This window comes from Hyperoodon ampullatus, assembly GCF_949752795.1.
Source record: "Hyperoodon ampullatus genome assembly, chromosome: 11".
Classification (NCBI taxonomy): Eukaryota; Metazoa; Chordata; class Mammalia; order Artiodactyla; family Ziphiidae; genus Hyperoodon; species Hyperoodon ampullatus.
Window position 1 is genome coordinate 56,890,027 of NC_136924.1, and position 22,878 is coordinate 56,912,904.

At 42.8% G+C, this 22,878-nt stretch overlaps 1 protein-coding gene and 2 pseudogenes across 3 annotated transcripts in view; all 3 read right to left on the reverse strand.

Annotated features, from left to right (window-relative positions):
• Window positions 1-22,176, reverse strand: part of BIN2 (bridging integrator 2) — a gene marked incomplete at both ends in the record, with an annotated part of 35,975 nt that extends 13,799 nt beyond the window's left edge. The window contains 5 exons of the mRNA XM_079716001.1: window positions 5,321-5,416; window positions 6,239-6,333; window positions 6,632-6,686; window positions 14,841-14,921; window positions 22,096-22,176. Coding sequence (XP_079572127.1) covers window positions 5,321-5,416; window positions 6,239-6,333; window positions 6,632-6,686; window positions 14,841-14,921; window positions 22,096-22,176 — 408 coding nt within the window. The remainder of the gene's footprint in view (window positions 1-5,320; window positions 5,417-6,238; window positions 6,334-6,631; window positions 6,687-14,840; window positions 14,922-22,095) is intronic.
• Window positions 9,056-13,301, reverse strand: LOC307059956 (protein DBF4 homolog A-like; annotated as a pseudogene). The gene is made up of 2 exons: window positions 12,713-13,301; window positions 9,056-9,097 (listed from the first exon to the last, which is right to left on the reverse strand). The product of its transcript is annotated as a protein DBF4 homolog A-like (transcript).
• On the reverse strand, window positions 13,313-13,967 carry LOC307059957 (protein DBF4 homolog A-like; annotated as a pseudogene). Its single transcript has one exon. The product of its transcript is annotated as a protein DBF4 homolog A-like (transcript).
• Window positions 22,177-22,878: the final 702 nt, after the last annotated feature.

A 22,878-nucleotide genomic window follows, 5' to 3' on the forward strand; every position in this document is an offset into this window, starting at 1 on the left:
AAATAACTACTGCAGAGCAGAAGAAAGAAAAAAGAATGAAAAGAACTGAGGACAGTCTCACAGACCTCTGGGACAATATTAAACGCACCAACATTCGAAATACAGGGGTTCCAGAAGAAGAGAAAAAGAAAGGGACTGAGAAAATATTTGAAGAGATTATAGTTGAAAACTTCCCTAATATGGGAAAGGAAATAGTTAATCAAGTCCAGGAGGCACAGAGAGTCCCATACAGGATAAATCCAAGGAGAAATATGCCAAGACACATATTAATCAAACTGTCAAAAATTAAATACAAAGAAAACATATTAAAAGCAGCAAGGGAAAAATCAACAAATAACACACAAGGGAATCCCCATAAAGTTAACAGCTGATCTTTCAGCAGAAACTCTGCAAGCCAGAAGGGACTGGCAGGACATATTTAAAGTGATGAAGGAGAAAAACCTGCAACCAAGATTACTCGACCCAGCAAGGATCTCATTCAGATTTGATGGAGAAATTAAAACATTTACAGACAAGCAAAAGCTGAGAGAGTTCAGCACCACCAAACCGGCTTTACAACAAATGCTAAAGGAACTTATCTAGGCAGGAAACACAAGAGAAGGAAAAGACCTACAATAACGAACCCAAAACAATTAAGAAAATGGGAATAGGAACATACATATTGATAATTACCTTAAATGTAAATGGACTAAATGCTCCCACCAAAAGACACAGATTGGCTGAATGGATACAAAAACAAGACCCATATATATGCTGTCTACAAGAGACCCACTTCAGACCTAGAGACACATACAGACTGAAAGTAAGGAGATGGAAAAAGATATTCCATGCAAATGGAAACCAAAAGAAAGCTGGAGTAGCAATTCTCATATCAGACAAAATAGACTTTAAAATAAAGACTACTAGAAGAGACAAAGAAGGACACTACATAATGATCAAGGGATTGATCCAAGAAGAAGATATAACAATTGTAAATATTTATGCACCCAACATAGGAGCACCTCAATACATAAGGCAAATACTAACAGCCATAAAAGGGGAAATTGACAGTAACACATTCATAGTAAGGGACTTTAACACCCCACTTTCACCAATGGACAGATCATCCAAAATGCAAATAAATAAGGAAACACAAGCTTTAAATGATACATTAAACAAGATGGACTTAATTGATATTTATAGGACATTCCCTCCAAAAACAACAGAATACACATTTTTCTCAAGTGCTCATGGAACATTCTCCAGGATAGATCATATCTTGGGTCACAAATCAAGCCTTGGTAAATTTAAGAAAACTGAAATTGTATCAAGTATCTTTTCTGACCACAATGCTATGAGACTAGGTATCAATTACAGGAAAAGATCTGTAAAAAATACAAACACATGGAGGCTAAACAATACAATACTTAATAACGAAGTGATCACTGAAGAAATCAAAGAGGAAATAAAAAAATACCTAGAAATAAATGACAATGGAGACACGACGACCCAAAACCTATGGGATGCAGCAAAAGCAGTTCTAAGAGGGAAGTTTATAGCAATACAATCCCACCTTAAGAAACAGGAAACATCTCGAATAAACAACCTAACCTTGCACCTAAAGCAATTAGAGAAAGAAGAACAAAAACACCCCAAAGTTAGCAGAAGGAAAGAAATCATAAAGATCAGATCAGAAATAAATGAAAAAGAAATGAAGGAAACGATAGCAAAGATCAATAAAACTAAAAGCTGGTTCTTTGAGAAGATAAACAAAATTGACAAACCATTAGCCAGACTCATCAAGAAAAAAAGGGAGAAGACTCAAATCAATAGAATTAGAAATGAAAAAGGAGAAGTAACAACTGACACTGCAGAAATACAAAAGATCATGAGAGATTACTACAAGAAACTCTATGCCAATAAAATGGACAACCTGGAAGAAATGTACAAATTCTTAGAAATGCACAACCTTCCAAGACTGAATCAGGAAGAAATAGAAAATATGAACAGACCAATCACAAGCACTGAAATTGAAAACTGTGATAAAAAGTCTTCCAACAAACAAAAGCCCAGGACCAGATGGCTTCACAGGCGAATTCTATCAAACATTTAGAGAAGAGCTAACACCTATCCTTCTCAAACTCTTCCAAAATATAGCAGAGGGAGGAACACTCCCAAACTCATTCTACAAGGCCACCATCACCTTGATACCAAAACCAGTCAAGGATGTCACAGAGAAAGAAAACTACAGGCCAATATCACTGATGAACATAGATGCAAAAATCCTCAACAAAATACTAGCAAACAGAATCCAACAGCACATTAAAAGGATCATACACCATGATCAAGTGGGGTTTATTCCAGGAATGCAAGGATTCTTCAATATACGCAAATCAATCAACGTGATACACCATATTAACAAATTGAAGGAGAAAAACCATATGATCATCTCAATAGATGCAGAGAAAGCTTTCGACAAAATTCAACACCCATTTATGATAAAAACCCTGCAGAAAGTAGGCATAGAGGGAACTTTCCTCAACATAATAAAGGCCATATATATGACAAGCCCACAGCCAACATCGTCCTCAATGGTGAAAAACTGAAACCATTTCCACTAAGATCAGGAACAAGACAAGGTTGCCCACTCTCACCACTCTTATTCAACATAGTTTTGGAAGTTTTAGCCACAGCAATCAGAGAAGAAAAGGAAATAAAAGGAATCCAAATCAGAAAAGAAGAAGTAAAGCTGTCACTGTTTGCAGATGACATGATACTATACATAGAGAATCCTAAAGATGCTACCAGAAAACTACTAGAGCTAATCAATGAATTTGGTAAAGTAGCAGGATACAAAATTAATGCACAGAAATCTCTGGCATTCCTATATACTAATGATGAAAAATCTGAAAGTGAAATCAAGAAAACACTCCCATTTACCACTGCAACAAAAAGAATAAAATATCTAGGAATAAACCTACCTAAGGAGACAAAAGACCTGTATGCAGAAAATTATAAGACACAGATGAAAGAAATTAAAGATGATACAAATAGATGGAGAGATATACCATGTTCTTGGATTGGAAGAATCAACATTGTGAAAATGACTCTACTACCCAAAGCAATCTACAGATTCAATGCAGTCTCTATCAAACTACCACTGGCATTTTTCACAGAACTAGAACAAAAAATTTCACAATTTGTATGGAAACACAAAAGACCCCAAATAGCCAAAGCAATCTTGAGAACGAAAAATGGAGCTGGAGGAATCAGGCTCCCTGACTTCAGACTATACTACAAAGCTACAGTAATCAAGACAGTATGGTACTGGCACAAAAACAGAAAGATAGATCAATGGAACAGGATAGAAAGCCCAGAGATAAACCCATACACATATGGTCACCTTATCTTTGATAAAGGAGGCAGGAATGTACAGTGGAGAAAGGACAGCCTCTTCAGTAAGTGGTGCTGGGAAAACTGGACAGGGACATGTAAAAGTATGAGATTAGATCACTCCCTAACACCATACACAAAAATAGGCTCAAAATGGATTAAAGACCTAAATGTAAGGCCAGACACTATCAAACTCTTAGAGGAAAACATAGGCAGAACACTCTATGACATAAATCACTGCAAGATCCTTTTTGACCCACTTCCTAGAGAAATGGAAATAAAGATCAAAATAAACACATGGGACCTAATGAAACTTAAAAGCTTTTGCACAGTAAAGAAAACCATAAACAAGACCAAAAGACAACCCTCAGAATGGGAGAAAATATTTGCAAATGAAGCAACTGACAAAGGATTAATCTCCAAAATTTATAAGCAGCTCACACAGCTCAATAACAAAAAACAAACAACCCAATCCAAAAATGGGCAGAAGACCTAAATAGACATTTCTCCACAGAAGATATACAGACTGCCAACAAACACATGAAAGAATGCTCAACATCTTTCATCATTAGAGAAATGCAAATCAAAACTACAATGAGGTATCATCTCACACCAGTCAGAATGGCCATCACCAAAAAATCTAGAAGCAATAAATGCTGGAGAGGGTGTGGAAAAAAGGGAACACTCTTGCACTGCTGGTGGGAATGTGAATTGGTACAGCCACTATGGAGAACAGTATGGAGGTTCCTTAAAAAACTACAAATAGAACTACCATATGACCCAGCAATCCCACTACTGGGCATATACCGTGAGGAAACCATAATTCAAAAAGAGTTATGTACCAAAATGTTCATTGCAGCCCTATTTACAATAGCCCGGAGATGGAAACAACCTAAGTGTCCATCATCGGATGAATGGATAAAGAAGATGTGGCACATATATACAATGGAATATTACTCAGCCATAAAAAGAAACGAAATTGAGCTATTTGTAATGAGGTGGATAGACCTTGAGTTTGTCATACAGAGTGAAGTAAGTCAGAAAGAGAAAGACAAATACCGTATGCTAACACATATATATGGAATTTAAGAAGAAAAAAAAATGTCATGTAGAACCTAGGGGTAAGACAGGAATAAAGACACAGACCTACTAGAGAATGGACTTGAGGATATAGGGAGGGGGAAGGGTAAGCTGTGACAAAGCGAAAGAGAAGCATGGACATATATACACTACCAAACGTAAGGTAGATAGCTAGTGGGAAGCAGCCGCATAGCACAGGGAGATCAGCTTGGTGCTTTGTGACCGCCTGGAGGGGTGGGATAGGGAGGGTGGGAGGGAGACGCAAGAGGGAGGGGATATGGGAACATATGTATATGTATAACTGATTCACTTTGTTATAAAGCAAAAACTAACACCCATTGTTAAGCAATTATACTCCAATAAAGATGTTAAAAAAAAAAAAGCTGAATTCCATGGAGCATGGCATTTTTCAATAAATAAATAAATAAATATGAGTTGAATGAATTAATGAATTCTAATTCTACTTTCTGGAACAGTTTAGAACAGGTTGAATTCCTCTTTTATCTAACAGACTTTCAAGTATTTGAAGATAATTATTGTAACTCCTCCAAGTTTCCTCTTCTCTACAATAAACGTCTACAGTCCCACCAACTGTTTCTCACAACGAAATGGGATGCCCTGACCTGGATCTAATTCAAAGCCAGCCCGAATCTAGTTCACTGAAATCTAAGTCTAAATGTAACCTTCACACTATCTCTAACCCTCCTCCCTCACCTCTTGTCTAACCCTCAACTTTCAATCTTTTTCCTAACCTATCCAACTTCCTCCCTAACCATGGGCTCTAACTCTGCTTATACTTTTAACCCAACATGTTTTCTAACTTATATGGGCCACCCATAACCCATCCTTGATTCTGTAAATTGATTACCTTAATCTCGCTGAATTGGCCTACATAGTTTTCCATGGTCCTCAAAGCCTGGTCAGCTAGTTTCTCTTCATAGTCTTCCCAGAGGAGATCATTATTCTGTGGGGTAGAGGCAGAGGGGAGTGCTGAGGGCTCCACTTCTCAACAGCAACTGCATTCCACGGAAATATCCAAATTCTTCCTGCAACAAACTTCCTTTCTGGAGCACTGATATTTTTAGAATATCATTTTGGATTCTGGGGAAGAGTCAGATGAAGAAACAGCCGGTCCCCAAGGAACTGCTGTATAAGAGACTGGACATGCATTCAAGGGATTAAGAACAGGAACCGCTGGTCGAGAGTCTTGGACTCTATAGAGCTTGAAGGACAGGGAAGTTTGGGAGCAAATAACTGCATGAAATTGGTTTTCAAAAACAACCAATTGGTTTTGTGTAGGTAAAACTTCCTAAGGTTTTAAAGAGAGGAAGAGGGTAAAAAAACAGAGGAGGGGCCTCCCTGGTGGCGCAGTGGTTGAGAGTCCGCCTGCCGATGCAGGGGATACGGGTTCGTGCCCCGGTCTGGGAGGATCCCATATACCGCGGAGCGGCTGGGCCCGTGAGCCATGGCTGCTGAGCCTGTGCATCCGGAGCCTGTGCTCCGCAACGGGAGAGGCCACAACAGTGAGAGGCCCGCGTACCACAAAAAAAAAAAAAAAAAAAAAAAAAAAAAAACAGAGGAATCCACAGATTACAGAAAACTTTTTAACTTCATATAATATTTTCCTGTTACAGCTTTTTCCTACCACCTGTGATCACAGCTATACCAATGAACAGTGTGAACTGGCTCCTTTGTTTTCCTATTTGTTTGGACAGAGAAGCTGGGGTGAGGTTGAGATGAGGGTAGAGTGAGTGTTGAAGAGCTGTAAAGCCCAGAATACTCTTACCGCTACGATGGCCTTCAGCTCCTCATGACCATCCCACTTGCTGCTGTAGATCTCCTGCAGGGTTTCTGACACTCTCTTTGAACTTTCATGCATCACTGAAAGGAGAGAACACAGTCCTACCATAAAGTAGTTTGGTATAATCATATGGGTGACAGACAAATCAGTGGCTCCAATCCAAAAGGACAACCTCAGAAGGTTTGGGTTATCAGTCAGAGAAGCTGGATGGGGCTGGGATAGGAAAAGTTACTCTTCCTCGGCCCACAAAGATCCAGGAGTCAGGCACAGGCTAGTGATGAAAAGCCTGAGTATAGCTGTTTTTTTTTTTCCATCCCCCAGACCTCTTAGTAGCTGCATAAATGCCCTCTGGATCCCCCTGTACTCCCTGATACCCACCTTTGACTGCACTGAGGAAGTTCTTCAGGTCCTTGTATAGCTTGTGGCCTTCTGCCTGAAAGGGAGAAATGCCTTTGATGACTAAAGAGATATATTTCGAAAGATGCTCCAGAAGTCAAAGTTGAAAAGTAGGTTAAAGGCAGAGATCAATCCTGGAATTTCTTCAAACGTTTGCAATTGTTATATATTAGCCTCTACTCTCTTTACCAAGAAGTTGTTGGTTGTCTCTTTTGGGGCAAATTTTAAGTTGGGAAATTGCTCCCATTGCACTGGCATGTCTTCTTTCCTCTGTTTGTTCTCCCTTCCAGTGAACTAGAACCTAGAGTTCCTCTGTTGCAACTTGAGTCCTGTGTGACACTATATACGTGATCCTCTGACTTACACCTTCCTCTCTGGGTAGAAAAACTGCTACCATTTTCTGTAGACACCAGGCCCTCTTCTTCTCTGCACCCTCACACAGGCCATTCCTCTTCTCCTATGCACTTCATTTTTTTCCCCCTGTATTATATGTTTTAATCAATAACACTCTTTACCAGGCCTAATTATAGGCAGGTCTTAGGAAAATTTAGGTTCACCATCATGAAACTAAATTGTGTCATCTCTAGGAAGATTTTGACCAATGTATAGGGTTTTTTTTAAATTAACTTTTATTGGAGTATACTTGATCTACAATGTTCTATTAGTTTGCACTTCATTTTTTAATAGCTTTATTAGAACTTCTGCCCACTGGTCTTAGGTTGGCCTTCTGTATTTGGAGCAGGCTAATTTCTCTTGCACACAGGTTTGAAGATGTCTTTCACGTGGCTTGCACCGAGTCCTCTTTTTCAGAGGCTTCCTCAATTGTTCCTCATGGTGTTGTCTAAAGCCCATTCCCATTCTGGTCTCTTTCCTCTATGTGAACTCTAGTTTCCAGTTGGGTGACAACTAATTTTGAGGCCAGGCTGTTGACATTTTGTTTGTTTGTTTGTTTTTTTCCGTACGCGGGCCTCTCACTGTTGTGGCCTCTCCCGTTGCGGAGCACAGGCTCCGGACGCGCAGGCTCAGCGGCCATGGCTCACGGGCCCAGCCACTCCACAGCATGTGGGATCTTCCCAGACCGGGGCACGAACCCGTGTCCCCTGCATCGGCAGGCGGACTCTCAACCACTGCGCCACCAGGGAAGCCCGGCTGTTGACATTTTGGAGCTTGACTTCAGGAGCGTGAGACTGGACTGAAAGGTGCAGCCCACATCAAGGGTATCGTACAGGGCCAGGCCTACGGACCAGGACAGTGATCCTCACACCAGTTCAGATGATTTGAGCTAAGATCCATTTTGCAGTACATGATAAAAATACTTGTGAACTTGTGAACTTGTTTTATTTGCTTATGTTCATTACAGGTAGGCTACTGAGCATACCAAAAGTATAAAAAATTTATGAGAGAAAAGCTGAAAATTCAGAAAATTCTATCTAATAACTTAAATTTTTAATTTTTTAATCTGTGCAATTCTTTGAGGGAAAAATCATTATTATTTAATTTTAGCAGCAGAAAACCCAGGTCTACTTGGTCAAGTAAACAAAGGAAACTGGACTAATTATTTTATCCATCTTCTTGCCTCCAGAGCTCACCTCTGAGCCAGTCCAAACTTTTGACCATACCTCAGGTTAAAAGTCCTTTTCAAGAGGCTGAATGCCAGGGCTCAAGGGACACGAAGACACAGTCTCAAGGGAATCTAAGGCACTGTCAAAGAGGTAGGAGAAGAACTGGGATCTTATGGTGTGTTATAGCAAATGAGGACCAAGACAGCATCCTCTGATGACTGAAGAAGGATCAGATACTACAGAGAGGTTAGAATGCATCAAGAATCAGTAAATCACTGAACTTGGTAATTGGAGGTCACTGGTGACCTTGAGAAAGTGCTTTCAACAGCATGATAGAGACAGATTCTGTCAGTTAACAAAATTCAGAAACACTTAGCATTCACCAGGAAAGATGTCTCACTTCCTCTTTGCTTTTCATTCACAGAAAAAAAAGTTTAAACAGTCTAAGATGTTAAATGTACATAATAGCTTTTAAACATGGATATGGTAGGTAGGTATAACTCTGAGAGTTTTGAAAATGTGATAACCATGGTTTGAAAGAGTTTTGGGGATTATAAAAGTTAACAAGGATTTTAATTTCTTTCTTGAAAGAAAACAACATGGATCCAACTTTTTACTTCACCATGAAGATTTGGTCTCCAAAATACATGTTTGAATAACAAAAGCTGTTAAATGATCTTGCATAATTTCTACAAATGAAATTCTTAATTTTTTTATCCCACTAGATATTATATGGCCTGAAAAATCTGATCAGTGATCAAGGCTACCACGTATGGTGGTACAGGTTGTATGTACACTGTTCAAAACTAAGGGTACTATTTATACCATAGTCCGTGTTTTAGAATCAAGTCTTTTGGTCAAAGTTCTTCTTTTCTGCTCCTGTTTCCTTTGAGAGGAGAGAGAGAGAGAGAGAGAGACAGAGGGAGAGAGGTGGTGGTAGTGGTAGTAGAGGGTGGGGTGGTGGGATAGCACCTGTGACATTTTATTCCTTTGACCTGAAATGTCTCCAGGCTGAATAATCCCAGCATCTTTCTTCTCTCCTGACAGATGTGACTCTCACAGTCTTAGCTCTGGCTTTAATTTCCTCATCTGTAAATACCAAGTAAGACTAGCTCTAAATGTTAATTCTAGCTCTAAATGTTATGATTTTATCACTTCTGCTCTCTAAGTCCTTGCAAAATTCTTGGCAGTACCATAAGGAGTCTGAGTTAGTCCTTCCCATCCCTTATATTGATACAAAGTCCCAGCCCTCAGTTAATGAATCACTCTGGAAGTGCGTCCTAAGCACTCAGGTAGCAGAGCTATGTCCTAAGAGACTGGGGTTCTGAGGATGGAGAAGAAGTGCCTGTCCTGGAGTTCCCAACTTGCTAGAGAAAAATGGACTCAGAATCCCAAACACTCAGCAAAATAAGAGAATGACCAACCCTGAGCAAGTGCTGACAGTTCTTGATCTAATCGAGGTCCAGAAGGGAAAGATGAAGCTCGATTGTTAGATGTGATTTTAAAGGCAATGAACTGGAAGCAGCTGTCACTACCAGAAATAAGAGATTAAAATGTTGCTTGACGAAAATAATTCTTTCCCATTGGCTTGGCCAAAAAGTTTGCTCGGGTTTTTCCATAAGATGTTATGGAAAAATCAACCCAATATATGTTTTGGGGAAAGGGAAAGGGGGAAGCAAGCAGAGCCCTCAAAGAAAAATTACTTACGGAAATTTGATTAAGAACCTAGGTAAGTGTCAAGGCCTTGAAATCTTGCTGGGAGGTTTGGAAGTGTTATTTATTAATAAAAAGTTTACCTACAGGTGCTACCTGGTGGCACAGTGGTTAAGAATCTGCCTGCCAATGCAGGGGACACGGGTTCGATCCCTGATCCAGGAAGATCCCACATGCCACAGAGCAACTAAGCCCGTGTGCCACAACTACTGAGCCTGTGCTCGAGGGCCCACAAGCCACAACTACTGAACCCGTGTGCCACAAATACTGAAGCCCACGCACCTAGAGCCCACACACCTAGAGCTCCACAACGAGAAGCCTCCACAGTGAGAAGCCCGTGCACCGCAACGAAGAGTAGTCCCCACTCGGCACAACTAGAGAAAACCCATGCGCAGAAAGGAAGACCCAACGCAGCCAAAAAAAAAAAAAAAAAGTTTACCTACAAACTGGTTGCAGGTGAAAGGTAGGGCACATGACCAACTGGTCCAACTTCTGGAATACTTCACTTTCAATTTCCTTGACCTTGTCCTTTTTCCTCCCATTCATCTTAGACACCTAGGTGCAGCTTCAGACCTGACTTTTTTCACTGTCTTTCTCCTTAAACTGTGAGAGCCTTGAGAACAGGCGTGTTGTCTTATTCAAGTTGAAGTCCCAGCATCTAGCACAGTGCCTGGCATACAGCAGGTACTTATGACATGTTTGTTAAATAAACTTCCCAAGCATGTTCAAACACCAGTTACTATGTATATCATTCTCTCAGGAGAAAAGTTTTTCCTTATTCCTAGCCTAACTCCATTTCATTTCTCAAATTATTTCCCTGCTCAAGTGGTGTTTAGTTGGTAGGCTCACATAGGGAATTCTGAGGGGGTTGTCCCACCTGATCCTCTTATTCTTCTTCTTGTTTTTTTTTTAATTTTTATTTTTGGCTGCGTTGGGTCTTTGTTGCTGTGCGCGGGCTTTTCTCTAGTTGCAGCAAGCGCGGGCTTCTCGTTGCGGTGGCTTCTCTTGTTGAGGAGTGTGGGCTCTAGTAGTTGCGGCACACGGGCTCAGTAGTTGTGGCCTGTGGGCTCTAGAGTGCAGGCTCAGTAGTTCTGGAGCACAGGCTTAGTTGCTCCACGGCATGTGGGATCTTCCCGGACCGGAGCACGAACCCGTGTCCCCTGCATCAGCAGGCGGACTCTCAACCACTGCGCCACCAGGGAAGCCCTCCATATAATTCTTACATTATACCATAAAGAATTTGACTGGTCTTTGGCCCTGGTTTCTGAGAAGTAACTTCTAAATCCTTGGCATTTTGTTATTCATGGTGGGCCTCTCAGATCATACCTGTGTCTATGCTAAAGAAATGACTCAGGATGGTGCTGGTCAGGTGGGAAAGGTGAACCAAGTGATTAGAGGGTTGGGGCTTTCATACAGGTGATATCAGTATGACCTCCGGAAAAGAGAGGAGGGAAGTTAGAGATTAAGTTCAATCACACGGCCTATGATTCACTATGTAATGAAATCACAATAAAAACTCTAGACACCTGAAGTTTAGGCGAGCTTCCCTGGTTGGTAATCCTACATCAATGTGCTGGGAAGGTGACGTGTCTTGAGAACACAGAAGGTTCATGTTTGGGATCCTCCCAGATCTCCCCTTGTGTGTCTCTTCATTTGGCTGGTCCCGATTTGTACCCTTTATAATAAAACTGTAGTTAAGTAGAGCACTTTGCTGAATTCTGTGAGCATTCTAGTGAATTACGGAAGATGAGGGGTCAGTAGGAACCCCCAAATTTGTAGCCAGTTTATCAAAAGTGCAGGTGGCCTGGGAACTTTGGAGCTTTACAGATGGTGTCTGAAGTGAGGTAGCCTAGTGGCGGACTATGCCCTCAACCTGTGAAATTTGAACTAACTCTGGGTATCTAGTGTCAGAATTGCATTGCAACTGGATATTCATTTAAGTTAATAACTAACTCCCTTCTATTATAAACAGGGGATCCAATCTCCAGGACTCATGTCAGAATTAAATGAGATAAATGTGATGCCTGGCACACAGAGATGGAAAGTCAATATCCCATAGGTTAAACCTCTGTAATCCACTTCTTTTCCCTCCTTTTTAAAAAATGAGCCACAAGTTTATTCTATAATTTTTCTGTAACAGGTAATCAATTCTGCAGAAAAATGCAAACATCACCTTTATTGTTAATATTTACATTTGGTTCTATAAACAAACTTGGCAAAAAAAAAGTAAGAATTTTATACAAATTTTAAAAATTTCAAGAGTATGATCTTCATCACTTCTGAAAGCTATTTATTTTAAGTCAAAAGCCAGTAAATATACAGGTTGAAAGGGAAGAGAAAAACACTGACAACAGATTATTTGAATTTCCCTCTTCCCAAATATCTAAAACATCACATATACCACTGTTTTCAGCATAGCTTGTGAAATCTAAAAATTCTGACTTCACTAGTCTGAAATAAGTTCAGTAGAGATTGTAGTGGTGAAGTACAGATTGTTTTCTTCTTGTGTAGTAAGAAGTTCAGTTCTCTTCTTATCAAACTCCACATTCGGTTGCAGATTTTTTTTTTCTTCCTTATAATATTTTCACTCTCCAGTGGATTTTACCAGAAGGTAAACTACCTGTATTCTTGATGTCACATTCACTGGGTTCCTAGGAGGACTCTGGAATGGAGTCTTTGCTTGAATTGTTAGATGTTCCTGTAAACTGTTTATTGCTAACAGACTAGAATCATGACCAAATACTGAATGAAGGTCCTTTTCCTTCAGATCCTGTGCTGGAAAATGCACAGCATCTGACTTTCATTTTGGTTGAGATGCACTCTTATCCATATTGAAATTAGAAACTTATATACATGTCTGTGGCCTACATGGATAGTGATCTACCCTTACTTCTAAGTCATTTTCATGTATAATTAATTTATGTTCAGAAATGTCAAGAATGCATTCCTGTTCATTTTTATGTGGAGGGAGATGTGTAAAATTTTGTTTTATGTCATTTTTGGCTGGATTTAAAATGGAACATTTATTAGATGTTTTCTCATCAAGCCCTCTCAATTCACTGGAAAAGTAGGGAATATGTTCTGAAATAAACACAAATTTTTTTCAGGTTCCTGGGTTTCTTTATATAGGAAACTCTGCTCAATCACTTGTACATTATTTTCCCTGAAGTCTGAGATGTATGTTGCAATTCTAGCTTTTCTTTATATTCAGGCTTTTTCAGGACAGTTGCAGTAATAGGAGAAATGGATCTAATACTGTACTTTATTCTTTTAGGCATGTCCCTTTCATATTCCACAACGTCAAAAACTAACTTAGATACAATACCATCAACAACTTGATAGTGATCACTCTGTGCAAAGTTTCCATGCTGCTCACTTGGAATATGTGGCTCATATCTTCTACCTTTACAAAAGGCTTTTTGAGTCTTCTTGCTCTTGCTTTTTGTGGACCAATACCTATTCTTTTCCCCACATCGCTTACAGAAGTGCTGGATTTCCTGAGTAAATACAACTCTTTTTTTCTTTTATTCAATGTAGCATCTAATGTCATCAATATGAAGAATTTTTACTCCCCATGACAAGGCATTTGATAATATACTATTTGAAGGAAAAAAATCATGGTCATTTCTAGCTTTTTCGACTACTAATTTTCCTCTCATCAAACACACTGAATGAATCTGGAGACTCAAATGAACTTCCATCATGGCTAGAATGAGGTGAAGTGGTTTCTGCACTATACGCAAATTCAGGGCTTGGTACACGAGAAATTTGTCCTTTTTATTTGAAATAAGGTAACTGATATCTTTACTGAGAAATTCTTCAACTCGCCGTCCCAGATCCTTAATGTCCTTTGGCAGTTTTTCAGATACAGTGACAGAAGGTAAGTCAATGTAAAATACTTTTCCCCAAAGTGGCTTACTTTTGGATTTTTCTGGTTTGTTATCAGTTTTCAGAGTTTAAAGACGGCAATTTCTTTCATTTTTGACATGGCTTCCGCCCTGAAAATGTCCTTTGCTGTAGATCCTCATGGCTCCGTAGTTCATGGCAGCCACCTGGCATTCATATGCTGGGTCTGGAGAGGGTGTCACGTCCAGCAGCTCTGGAAACACGGCTCCATAGTTCATGGCAGCCACCTGGCATTCATATGCTGGGTCTGGAGAGGGTGTCACGTCCAGCAGTTCTGGAAACACGGCTCTCCAAGGCCCACTGACTGGCCAGTTGCCTCTCCCCTTTTGCAGGCCACCAACTGTTGTCCACTTCTTTTTTTTTTTATGTTACTATATATGAATTATATATTTTTTCTTGTTTCAATTGCATGTGTACTATAGAATTTTCAGAGTTGGCTGCAGTGACCTGTTATCCACTTCTTAAAGTAAGTTTTCTACATAAAATTACCCATAACATCCAGTGAAGACAGAAGGAACAGTGAGAACAGGAGGTTTGGGTGAGAATGACAGGTAAAAGATGGAGGTATTATTTTCGAATAAATGGCTTTGGTGAGGTAGATGCAGTGGACAAAGAGGCAACAAAACATGGGGCCACTGAGATGAGAAGACCCTTAGGGTGGGAGAGAGGCAGCCTAGGGAAGATAGTAAGCCAGAAACTAAGGTGACAGGGGCTTGTTTTGATTTTGTCTAAGGACCTGGTGATGTCACTGTACCCTGGGGGAACCACCAAGAGAAAAGAAGAACACTCGTCTGTCCCCCTAAACCCAGAGTGAGCAGGAACAGGAAAGGTAATTTTCTGTGGTTCCCAGGAGAAGGATAAGCAGCAGGTCACCCAGTGGCCCGTACTCCTGGAGGGAGGATGGGTTAGTAGGGATGCTTGCTGATTTGCAGAACCTGCTGTTCTTCTGCCCCTCGGCCCTCATATCTTCTTTCTTCCTCCAAGCTTCCCTTTCCCACCCTCCAGATTACCTGTTGTTGGTAGAAGTTACTGGCATTTTGTTCAAACCGTTCATCTTTGGTTTCCACAGTCTTCCCCAACTTCTGCAGTACCTGGGGATATAAATCAGAGAGGTCCACACTGTTATAGTCAAGTCTCTCTTAACTGTTGGCCTCATTTGACCCTGGCTTCTCTCAGAGTCTCAGATGCAACTTAAGGGATGTACTCATATCAGCCCAACAGAATTAGAAATATAGCATGTTGCTGAAAAATCAATCACGTTTTATGGTTCTTCTCAAATTGGGGTACTCCTGGGGATATGCAGCAGTGTACTAGGGGGTGTATATAAAGACCAGAATAAATAAGGTATATGTTCCTGGAATGAAATTGTTATTTACAGTGGTTTTCAGTGTGGGGGAGAGTATTATATTAAAACAAGAATTAATTAGAAGAATGTAAAATGTGCATGGCTTTTAAAGATAAAACATGAGCCTTGAAGATATTTTTTTACTTGAGAGACCCTCTTCCAGCCATAGCAGCAGATTCCTTTAGATAGATGAGGTCAGATAGGCGAGCAGGAGACTCTCTTCTTCTGAAGGCCCTTGTGGAAAACTTTAAGAAGCCCTGATATAATGCATTTGAAACTCAGCTAGAAGTGAGGGCTGTCCATATTGATCTCCTCTCCCCTGGGACCAGGAGAACCAACCATCATACTGGGAGAGCCAACCATCATACAGATCTGAGTGCTGATGCAAAGGATATGGAAATGAGAAAGGCACAGCTCCTGTTCTCATAGGGGACACTCACTTATAACAAGGAAGACCCTGACTCTTGTATCTGTAACCCCATTTTGGAAGGAGGCACCATCATCCCCCAGGCCCAAGTCAGAATCAGGAGTTGCCCTCAACTAATTCTCTCACTTCCTTCATGGAATCCCTCACCATCCGGAAACCATCCCATGATTTCCAGTCTCACTGCCATAGCTTTAGTCCAGGCCTTCATTGTCTTCCACCTGGCCTGGTCTATCATGCTGCTGCTTAAAACCTTCTGATGATTCTCCATTCATCTGCTCAACAGATTTTTATTAAATGCCCAATATGGGACTTCCCTGGTGGCACAGGGGTTAAGAATCCACCTGCCAATACAGGGGACACGGGTTTGATCCCTGGTCCAGGAAGATCCCACATGTCGCAGAGCAACTAAAGCCCGCGCTCCGCAACAAGAGAAGCCACCGCAATGAGAATCCTGTACACTGCGATGAATAGTAGCCCCCGCTCGCCGCAACTAGGGAAAGCCCATGCGTAGCAACGAAGACTCAACGCAGCCAAAAGAAAAAAAAAAAAGTATCTACAAGTTATAGTTCTAACTCTAGCATACATATGGGTCTCAATGATCTGACCCTTCATTGAGCCTCAGCTCTCAGTATTCCTTCTTCCTACCGGTCTCTCTCTCTCACACTTCTTTAGTTTTCTAATAAGCCATACTGTTGCTTGTTGTAGATGCTGTTATTTACAGTGGTTTTCGGCGTGGGGGAGAGTATTACATTAAATAAACCCATAACCCAATGCCGTCTTTCCAGAATGCTCTTCCTCACCTTATCATCAGCCAAATATCTAAAAAGACCTAATTCATACTCTATATCCTTTGTGACACTTAATCACATCTACTTCATCCCATTAATCAAGCTAAATCACTCCCTCCTAAGCAGTTACAACTTCTGTACCTGTATACACTTTTGTTACTGGTTTTTGTTTTTGTTTTTTTGTTTCTTTTGGCCATGTTGTGCTGCTTGCGGAGTATCTTAGTTCCCCAACCAGGGACTGAACTCGGGCCCCAGCAGTCAAAGCGCTGAGTCCTAACCACTGGACCACCAGAGAATTCCCCTATTACTATTTTATTATTTGCATTTATCTATGTCTCCTTCTAAACTGTGAGCTCCTTGCGGACTGGGCACTTGCCTTATCTGTATTTCTTGGTATCCAGCAAATAGATACTTAATACTTACAACAGGAAGGAGAGTGAGACTGATACAGGAGGGAACCAATGCCTTGAATTAAGATTTTGCTAGGGACTTCCCCGGTGGCGCAGTGGATAAGACTCCGTGCTCCCAATGCAGTGGGCCAGGGTTCGATCCCTGGTCAGGGAACTAGATCCCACCTGCATGCTGCAACTAAGAGTTCACGTGCCACAACTAAGGAGCCTGTGTGCCGCAACTAAGGAGCCCGTCTGCTGCAACTAAGAGCCGGTGCAACCAAATAAATAAATAAATATTTTAAAAAAAGATTTTGCTAGACTGAAATAAAGTTAAAAGGGTGAGGATAGAAAGAGGATTTCAGGCAAAGACAACATCAGCAAAGTCACAGGAGTATGCAAATTCATGGCAGTTTCATGAGACGGTTCAGCACTGGTTTAGGGTGTGTTGTGGGGAGTGATGGGTAAGGAAACTAGAAAGGGAGATTGGAGTCTCATTGCGAAGGACTCTGAATCTTCTGAAAAAGCGCCCAGGTCTTGGGCGTGAGACCGGCTCTATGTAGACTCTGACTAAGGTGTCTCCATTCTTAATCCTGGGGCTAACATCTCTCACTTCTGGAGCTCTCTCTATGGTGGTTAAGCTCAAGGTCACTGGAGTGAGATAGATATATGCCCCTATCTTGGCTTTTCCACTTACTGGTTATAAGGCTTTGGGCAAATCACTTCAACTCTAGAGCCTCAGTTTACAGAACTCCCTTTCCCCCACTAAGATAATAATACCTCCTGGAGTTGTTGGGAGAATTAAGTGATATTATACACATAAATTGCTTTCACAGTGCTGCCCTATGGTGAGTACTTAATACAAATATTATCATTGTGTCTAGTTCCACTCCCTTACCTATAAATACCTGTCTTTATTTCCTTTTCAGTTTAGCCATAGTGTGTCTGTGTCTCTCTACTCCACCTCACTTGACAGCGGCCCTGGGTGTGCAGAGTCGCTCCTCTTCCCAGGCTCCACCCTCTGCCCCCAACCAAACACTGTCCTTTACCAGAAAGTTGCAACACCGACTTGTTTAGTGGTAATGGCAGCTCTCACTTCCTTCCTGCCACCCCTCCCTTCCTTTGCCTGGGGCTTGGTTCTTCTGCTGGGGGGGAGGGGTGCTGAAAGGAGAGAGGTGTCAGTTCAGTCTAGAGTCAATGTGGCACACCCTGGAGCAGACCAATATCCCCAAACCCCAAAAGGCTCAAGGCAATAAGGCTTGGAGGGTGTGTGTTGAGGGAACACTCCCACCTTCAATTCTGAAACTGAAAAGATGAGTATGATCACCCTGAAAACATAACCCAACGCCCTGGGCCCAAAGTATTTATTGCCTTAAGCAAGAGGACCATGTGTCAGGGCACCTACACTATGTTGTAGATGTTCTTCCTCAACTAGAGTTCCTTGAGGAAGGAGGATGTACGAATGCTCTACAGATGTTTGTTGAAAGAATTAATAATTCTACCTTTGGATTATTTACTAATGAAAGCCCATATAATGCCAATCCTTAAAGTCCTGCACTGAGAATTTTGCCCCAGTTAGCCTGGCCTAGCAGATGAGAAGTTAGAATACAGATTATTTAAAGAGAAAGAGCAGGGACAAGAGAGAAAGTAAATGTGGCAAAATGTTAACACTTGGTGAAACAGGTGAAGAATATTCCAGTGTTCATTGACCTATTTTAATTTTTGTGTAGGTTGGGGTGAAAGTATAAAGCTTAAAAAAAATCACTGCAGACATGTTTTATATTTTAGTTAATTCTGTCAATTGGAGTAATTTGAAGAGGGGTTGGATATTAGACATTATGGAATTTTGTTAGAAAATTTTTTCTTAGATGTGATAGTGCTGTAGTTATGTAAAAAACCCTTATTTTCAAGATATATTCTAAAGTAGGCTCTCCTTAATATGGCCCTAATATATTTTCCAGCCTTTTCTCCCACCACTCCCTGAGCTCCAGCTCAGCTGCATTTCTCCCTATTCTGCCTAAAAGGATTTCTAGACTCCATGCCTTGCTCATGCTGGCATTCCTCAGCTGGACTGCTCTCTCACCACTTGCCTGAGGAACTACTAATCAGCCATAATTCCTACCTCAAATTCAGCCTTCACTACAAAACCTCCCTCTATTCTCAATTCTTCTGTCCTCTGAATTTCCATGGACAAGCAGATCTCTCAGGTCACTTATTTTACTTTAAACAAACAAACAAACAACAAGAACAACAAAAAACAACTAGACTGTAAGCTTCTAGCAGGCAAGAATGCCTCTTGCTCATATCTAAATTCCCTCCGGGGTCCAGCCCAGTATCTCGGACAAAGGAGTTTTTCTGTAAATATTGCTGATTGAACCCTCTGGGATACAAGCTGAGTAAAAGTCAACAGAGGAAAAGACCAAAAAAGGAGTGGTAAACAATGAATGCCCTTTCTTGGGGGAGATCTGAGAAGTCTGCCACAGAGAAATCACAAACAGATGGTGAAAGTATTAGTTTGAAACGTGAAGATGTATCATACTGTAAAAACACAATAAAGCCAGACTCCTGTTGAGTCTGAGTAGGAACTGGAAAATAAAACAGGAATGCTTCATCTCCATTGTGTTTAACAGTCACCAGACCTTCACTCCTAGGTTTGCTCCTTCAAGAAGATCAGCAGGAAGTGGGCAGGCACAGCAGGAAGTGGGGAGACACAGATGTTAGAGTGGTTTTTCAGGAAACTTGTAAAGAGAGCAGCCTGCGATTGGGATCCTAAGGCAGGACACCTGAGTTTCAGTGATAATTTTGCCACTTGCCAATCTCTTTTGAGACTTATTTCCTCATTTCTAAAGTTGGGATACTAATAGCATGCTTAAAGAGTTGAAAAGATGAAGTGAGATCATATCACAAGAATGTGGGCTCCATAAAGGGAGGTATCATGTCCTTCTTATATTCCTGTGCTTTGTCCATAGCAGGCACTTGATATTTGACACATTAGTTGTTACATATTACTCAGATGATTACAGTCAACTGCTTATAGTAAAACTGCAGTGTCCCAGTGAGTCCTTTCTTTTGACTATAACATTCTCCCTCTTTATCTTGCCTTCAATAACTTCCCAAGACTCAAAAACTCTGGCAGGCTGAGCTGAGCTCTTTCTCCCAAACCTAGGCCATTCCCATTCTATCCAGGGAACATCCACTACCTCTAGGGTGCCAGCTGTACAGCTCGAAGTTCAATGTCTGCCTGCCTTTGTGTCTAAGTCTGGGTTCAGAGTATCTCTTTGTTTTCTGCAACAACCTGGGAGTTCCTCAGGGCAGATTTGAGTTTGCTCCTCTCTCTGCTTTCTCAGGGTTCAGACTAGGAAGAAAGAACAGGGTGTACCTGGGCAGCTGGTTCTCTTTTTGGGAAATACTTGACTCTGAGGTTTGAGGCGCCCTCTCCCCTTCTCACTTTGGTGTCCTCACCAAATTGAGTTTCCAAATTACTGAACATCAATTCTCATTTTACAGATGCAGAACCTGAAGCTCAGAGCAGGGATGTTGTTCACCTGAGGCTTCGGAGCCCATGCTAAAAAAGGAAAGAAATCCTAAAGCAAGGGCGTAGTGTTGATAGGCTAGATGAGGACAGAAGGTGAGTGAGGTAAAATCAATTGCTGTGTCTTTTAAACATAACTATTATCCACGAGCTTTTTGGTCTTTGGCGATTTCTTTTTGTTTTTCCAACCCATAGAGTAGCTGGCCTTCTCTTCTCTAGTACCTCCTTTTTTTTTTTTCTTTTCCCTTTTCTTTCTCTTGTCTTTGCGGTACGCGGGCCTCTCACTGTTATGGCCTCTCCCGCTGCAGAGCACAGGCTCCGGACGCGCAGGCTCAGCGGCCATGGCTCACGGGCCCAGCCTCCCCGCGGCATGTGGGATCTTCCCGGACCGGGGCACGAACCCGTGTCCCCTGCATCGGCAGGGGGACTCCCAACCACTGCGCCACCAGGGAAGCCCTCTAGTACCTCCTTTTCCTCCATAAACCACTTCTAACTAGACCTTCCCGTAGGCTCTGATCACTATCAGATTTGTAACTAGACAGCCTTTGGAGAGCCTGAAACCATGATCAAGGTGAAGTTAGGGTAAAGTAACAAAAAATCTTTTCCTTTTCCTCTGCTCTTTCACATGACCCCAGCTTCCTCAGACAAAGACCGGGGGAAAAAACACACACATTCCCCCTACCCTTCCACTGTGAGCTTCTTAAACATAGGGACTACATCTATATTCCATCAATTCTCTGTTGATAATCCCATTTGGGAGAGCTGGCTGCCTTTAATCCTTCCCAGCACTCAAGCTAGTGCTCCGCTTTTAGAAGATGATACAAATATTTAAATTCTTAAGCATATGGTGTTCATTCAAATGCTTCTAAGACCACGAAGACTTAGAAAACCAAAATTCTCTCCCAGGTCCTTATCGCTCTCTCCCTCTGGTTTTTCTTCTAGCCTATTCATTTACCCATACCATCTCATCTACCAGAGTGCTGGTGGGTGGAGAGCAGGGGTTCAGGTTAGAAGCAAAGAAAATACTCTGAACGGGTAGAAACAGTTAATGCCACTGAAATGTGTGGAGCAGCGTCCACACCATCTCCGTAGGTAGGCAAGTTACAGACGGACGTACAGACAGCCTACCTAGATGGCGCAGGGCCACCCACAGCTAACCGAGGATACAATGCAAAAAGAAGTGCTGTTTCCCCACCCTGAACAGGGTACTCTCCAACGCCAAAGCGAGGCACAGGAAGAAGATACGGGCTTCTGCTTACATCCGCTTAAGCAACACCCCGCGGCCAGGCCGAGTCAGGTACAGAGGGAATTGGGCAGAATTCCTCTAGTCCTCCTGGACTCCCTGTCCCAGCTAACGGGTGATGCTCGCTGGCAGGCCAGCTGGTCAGTACTGTCTTATGACTCTGGGAAATGACCCTCTTTGAACCTTCAATTTCATCATCTAAAAAAATACCACCCTCGCTGGGTTGCGAGGCCAAAATCTGCTACACAGCAGTCACCAACGTTAGTTCCTTTCTTTCCCCTTTTCTGGGTCAGCTTGGGCGTTGTTTAAGGTTCCTGAGAGAGGCCGCGGGAACCGTCTCCAGGCTTCCCCTATCCCTGCCCAAGACCAGGCAAGGCTCTGCGTTCTCTCAAATCTGCCCGTTTCAATGCAAACCCAGTCCCCGCTCGCGTTTCCCGAGGGCAACCGGATACCCCTGAGGGCGGCCCAGCCTCCCGGCCCCGAGCACCTTGCACGCCCTGGTCGCCCCGTTGGGCCTCGGCCTCGGCTCCCGGCTGCCTACCTTCTCCTGGGCCCTGCTGAACTTCTTCTGCACCTGCTTGGCGAAGAGGCCGGCAGCGCCGCTCGCCCTGCCCTCAGCCATCCTGCCGGCTCCCCAGGGGCGGCAGCCCTGGCCCGGAGCCCTGTGGTTTTCTCGGGGCCCCTGAGGAGGAAGCGAGGTTCCCGGCATGCCTCGCACCCGGGAGGGTGGGCGGGCCTCGCGACGCACACCCCGCCCCGCCGCCGCCTCGGGCTCACCCTGGGCTGCCCGAGGCTGCCTGAGGCCCAGGGCGCACGGCCCTCACGGAGACCCTTGCAAGGCCCACTCGAGGCCCAGCCGGTGGCGCCTCGGGGCCCTCCCCCAAAGCCCATTGCCATCTGGCTCCCGGACCCGGGGAGGGGCCAATGGGGCACCTGTGGGGCTCAGGCTGGGGCTGGGCCTGGGCCTGTTCCCAGGAGGCGGGAAAGGCGGGCCTGCCCTCAGGCGGCACTCCAAACCCTCCGGCCCTGTGATAGAGGAACACCAGCCTCGTTGAAGAGTTTGCAAACGTGGGCCAAGACTCAGTGTTCCCCGAGAGCCAATTAGCTGTAACCGATTAGCGGGGGGGGATAACTGAAACAAGGGGGTAGAAAATACTGTGATTTCCACTCAGCAAGAGTGTTGTATAAGGGACTACGCCGGTGGCGCAGTGGTTGAGTCCGCCTGCCAATGCAGGGGACACGGGTTCGAGCCCGGGTTCGAGCCCTGGTCCGGGAAGATCTCATATGCTGCGGAGCAACTAAACCCGTGTGCCACAACTACTGG